We start from the raw sequence: 4,596 nt of genomic DNA, 5'->3' as shown, positions 1-4,596 counted from the left end.
TTACTTTCTGTGGTTTCAAAACATTCTTAATGTTAACACGTTCTTAATAATCTGAGCCATATGAAATTGCCATTTTTTTAAAGTCAGACACAACAGAACAGTGACAATTTCATATGGCTCAGCCCAACAGATCAACCAACTACCCAGCAAATGATTTTTCTAGTTGCAAAGGGATTACTGAGGAAGTTGAACTTGAAAGGAAAATAATCTCATTTTCAACGCATTTTCATTTTAACAGATAATGGAGTGATGCCACACTCCCTAGAATTAAAAATTAAAGCATACAACTTTCCGTCCCCATGCACATACGTGTATACCCCAGCTCCGAATGAAATCCCAAGTGTAAAATTATGTCTCAATGCCTGCAAATTCCCAAGGAGGACACCAAAAGTACTTGACGGCAAGCGTGCTGAGGAAATCGGCTGCTGTTGAAGTCACCTCCTGTGGTCTTGCCAAATGTTTGAAAGGGAATATGCCGCGTGCCACCGTGTTGGGGAAGAGGGAGTGGATGTCCGGGATGCAGGGTTGAGGAGTTTGGAGTACCTGGATGGGAAGTCCTTAGCTGTGGAACACTGCTTGCCTCCAAGTGGGTGTCTGCATGTTGTTTACATACTTCTTTTTGTGTGTGTGCCCATGTCTTTGTGCTTCTGGGTGCTCCTGGTTTGCCCCCGGCCGTGTCTCTGTGTTGGGACAGGGGTGACTTTGTGCCGGTCGGCTTCTGTGCCTGCGCGCGCACTTGTCGGTGCGCTGGACGGGTGTATGAATGTCTGTGGCTCTAGTTCCGTGTAAGTCTGTGCATGACTGTCGGGGTACACTGCCTGTCCGGTGCGTGTCTCGGTGGGCGCTCTCATCTATCTCCGAACGGGAAGGAAGGCCTGCCTACCGCCCTCTGCTCCGAGATCTCAGGCCGCACTGGCGCCCCGCGCAGACAGGTAGCAGCCACGGAAGAACCAGCACCTCCTGGGTTGGCTGGTAAGCACGCCAGCCCCAGCTTCAGCCCTCGGCGCCAGCCAAGGGAGCCGGGAGGGAGCGGTGGCCGGCTCGCCCGCCCGCCGAGAGCGGCGGGGCCGTGCGGGTCGGGGGGGGGGGGGGGGGGGGTGCCCCGCCCGTGCCACCCCCAGGAGGGGGCGGGAGAGAGGAGGGAAGGGGCGGAGGGCCTCGCCCCTTCGGGGCTTCCCGCACACGCTATTGGTCAAAAGTTACATCACGTCACGGGGAGGGCAGTTCCCCTAAAGCCCTGTGCCCATAACGGGCAGCGCGCACTCCGAGGCTGTTTCTCCAGAGCGCAGGCTGGGACTGACTGGCACCGCGAGCCCAGAGCACCCCCGGAGCTGAGAACACCACGCGCCCCCACCACATCCACCCCACGGCCGCTGAATGAGGCTTCCAGGTGCCCGCTTGCTGCCCGCAGCGCCCCGCCGGAGGTCCGCTCGCTGAGGGGCGGCTGGTGCGCTGGCCGCCCGTGCGCTCACCTGCCAGCTTGCGCGCCATGGGGCAGCCCGGGAACCGCAGCGTCTTTTTGCTGGCGCCCAACGGAAGCCACGCACCGGACCAAGACGTCACACAGGAACGGGACGAGGCGTGGGTGGTAGGCATGGGCATCGTCATGTCGCTTATCGTCCTGGCCATCGTGTTTGGAAACGTGCTGGTCATCACAGCCATCGCCAAGTTCGAGCGTCTGCAGACAGTCACCAACTACTTCATCACCTCCCTGGCCTGTGCTGACCTGCTCATGGGCCTGGCGGTGGTGCCCTTTGGGGCCTGCCACATCCTCATGAAAATGTGGGCTTTTGGCAACTTCTGGTGTGAGTTTTGGACTTCCATTGACGTGTTGTGCGTCACAGCCAGCATTGAGACCCTGTGCGTGATCGCCGTGGATCGCTACCTTGCCATCACATCACCCTTCAAGTATCAGTGCCTGCTGACCAAGAATAAGGCGCGGGTGGTCGTTTTGATGGTGTGGGTCGTGTCCGGCCTTACCTCCTTCTTGCCCATTCAGATGCACTGGTACCGGGCCACCCACCAGGAAGCCATCAACTGCTATGCCAAGGAGACCTGCTGTGACTTCTTCACGAACCAAGCCTATGCCATTGCCTCCTCCATTGTGTCCTTCTACTTGCCCCTGGTGGTCATGGTCTTCGTCTACTCCAAGGTCTTCCAGGTAGCCAAAAGGCAGCTCCAGAAGATCGACAAATCTGAGGGCCGCTTCCATACCCAGAACATCAGCCAAATGGAGCAGGATGGGCGGAGCGGGCCCGGACAACGCAGGGCCTCCAAGTTCTGCTTGAAGGAACACAAAGCCCTCAAGACTTTAGGCATTATCATGGGCACTTTCACCCTGTGCTGGCTGCCCTTCTTCATTGTCAACATTGTGCACGTGATCCAGGATAACCTCATCCCTAAGGAAGTTTACATCCTTCTAAACTGGGTGGGCTATGTCAACTCTGCTTTCAATCCCCTCATCTACTGCCGGAGCCCCGATTTCAGGATTGCCTTCCAGGAGCTCCTGTGCCAGCGCAAGTCTTCCTTGAAGGCCTCTGGGGATGGCTACTCCAGCAACAGCAATGGCAGAACTGACTACCCAGGGGAACAGAGTGGATATCACCTGGGGGAGGAGAAAGACAATGAACTGCTGTGTGAGGATCTCCCAGGCACGGAAGACTTCGTGAACCGGCAAGGTACTGTGCCCAATGATAACACTGATTCGCAAGGGAGGAACTGTAGTACAAATGACTCACTGCTGTAATGCGCTTTTTCTACTTTTTAAGACCCCTTCTCCCCCCACCCAACAAAACACTAAACAGACTATTTAACTTGAGTGTAATAAATTTAGAATAAACTTGTATAGAGATGTGCAGGAGGAAGGATATCCTTCTGCCTTTTTATTTTTTTAAGTTGTAAAAAAGAGAAAACGTATTTGAGTGACTGTTTCTTGTACAGTTCAGTTCCTCTTTGCATGGAACTCGTAAGTTTATGTCTGAAGGGCTTCAGTCTCAGAGGACCTGGGGCTGCTATGTTTTAATGACTTTTCCCGCATATCTACCTCATTGATCAAGTATTAGGGGTAATATATTGCTGCTGGTAATTTGTATCTGAAGGAGACTTTCCTTCCTGCACCCTTGGACTGGACAAACTCGAGTCTCTCGGACCTTTTGCTGTGAACATGGACTCTCCCCGCCCCTCTTATTTGCTCAAACGGGGTGTTGTAGGCAGGGATTTGAGGGGCAGCTTCGGTTGTTTTCCTGAGCAAAGTCTAAAGTTTACAGTAAATAAATTGTTTGACCATGACTTAATTGCACCTGTTTCTCCAAAACCCCTTGACTGGAGTGTGGCTGCCTCCCCCACTGAAAACCGCAGGTAACTATTTGCAATAACTTCCCAGTGACTTAATGTGGAATGACACGCACTGATTGCTTAACCTGTTCATTTGCCTTTGAATCTGCTGTTGTAAACCTGTATCTCTCCTGACGCTGGTGCCCCCACATCAGTTCTGCCCGCCCTGAGCACAGCTCATCTTGCTCTTCCTACGGGTATTATTCTTGTGTTGTAACATCAGAAACACTGACTCATGGAAACAGAGTTAAGGGCATCTGTTGTGTCCCTTCATGTGCCCCCACCGCCCACCTTCCAGTTCTACTTGTTTTGTAGCTGCTTATATTTTTATCTTTGCCGTGTCTTACAGTAGAGATCTTTGTACTGCATCAGGGCTTGGCATTTTAAGGATAAGAAAGTTCTTGTGAAAAAGCTACTCAAACATGGCCCGGTAATTCCAAGGGAAATGAAAAGGTCGTGGGTTATAGGGAGAAAAGCTGGGAAACACTTAACTGGTGAATACCTCATGACCTAGAAACAGGGTTTGACCCCTCCTCCTCTGAACTGCTGTCCCTTTTTTCCCCTCTCCCTGTGACTCTAGTCACTTCTGTACAAATCGAAATTTCTCAACCTCGCACTATTAACATTTTTAACCAGATAATTCTCCATTGTGAAGGGCTGTCCTACACATTGTCAGATGTTCAGCAGCATCCCTGGTCTCTACCCACTAGATGCCAGTGCATCCCCTGAGTTGTGACAACCAAAAATGTCTCCAGTCATTGCCAAGTACCCTTCCCTTGAGGAATGAAATTACCCCTGGCTGAGAACTACAGTTAGAAACTTCAAAAATCTAAACAGATTTTTAGATTCTGCCTAATGTAACCACTTCATTGTGCAGAGCGTCAGAGAGGAATTTCTCACGGTTCACCCAGTTAGTGACAGACCCCGGGCCAATGCTCTTTCTACTCCATCACGCTGCCTGCCAAGCTGATTCTCCAGCTGCCCACATACTGCCTGTGAGACATGAATTGTTTTGGAGGGTTTATCAATGAAGGCGAGGACTGTGAGCCGTTACTGCCTGTTTGTGGAGAGATTATAATAGTGTTAAGAGGCACGTAAAGGAAAAATCACAAAAGTAAACACATTTCTTCTACCACCCCCTTTCTATTTTTGCCTGTGTGTCTGAGCCACAGCTTGGCCCAGGTTTGACCAAGTGGATCATCCTCCTTGGCAACGGCAGCCTGGAGAGGATCAGCCTGCAGGGTTCATTGCCATTTCACTCGC

The 4,596-nt window shown here is 51.8% G+C and overlaps 1 protein-coding gene across 1 annotated transcript; it reads left to right on the top strand.

The window, feature by feature from the left end:
* Positions 1 to 1,240: 1,240 nt before the first annotated feature.
* Positions 1,241 to 3,288, top strand: ADRB2 (adrenoceptor beta 2). Its single transcript, XM_004280375.4, has one exon. The coding sequence runs from the start codon at positions 1,490 to 1,492 to the stop codon at positions 2,744 to 2,746; it is 1,257 nt and encodes a 418-aa protein (XP_004280423.1). The 5' UTR covers positions 1,241 to 1,489; the 3' UTR covers positions 2,747 to 3,288.
* The last annotated feature ends 1,308 nt before the right edge of the window (positions 3,289 to 4,596 follow it).

Source organism: Orcinus orca, chromosome 3 (assembly GCF_937001465.1).
Source record: "Orcinus orca chromosome 3, mOrcOrc1.1, whole genome shotgun sequence".
NCBI classification, from domain to species: Eukaryota; Metazoa; Chordata; class Mammalia; order Artiodactyla; family Delphinidae; genus Orcinus; species Orcinus orca.
The sequence above is the reverse complement of the archived record's forward strand: the minus strand, read 5'-3'. Positions and strand labels throughout refer to the sequence as shown.

What these genes read in the sequence shown, in the direction of transcription:
- ADRB2 (XM_004280375.4), top strand. Translation starts at nt 1,490, where the DNA reads ATGGGGCAGCCCGGGAACCGCAGCGTCTTTTTGCTGGCGCCCAACGGA.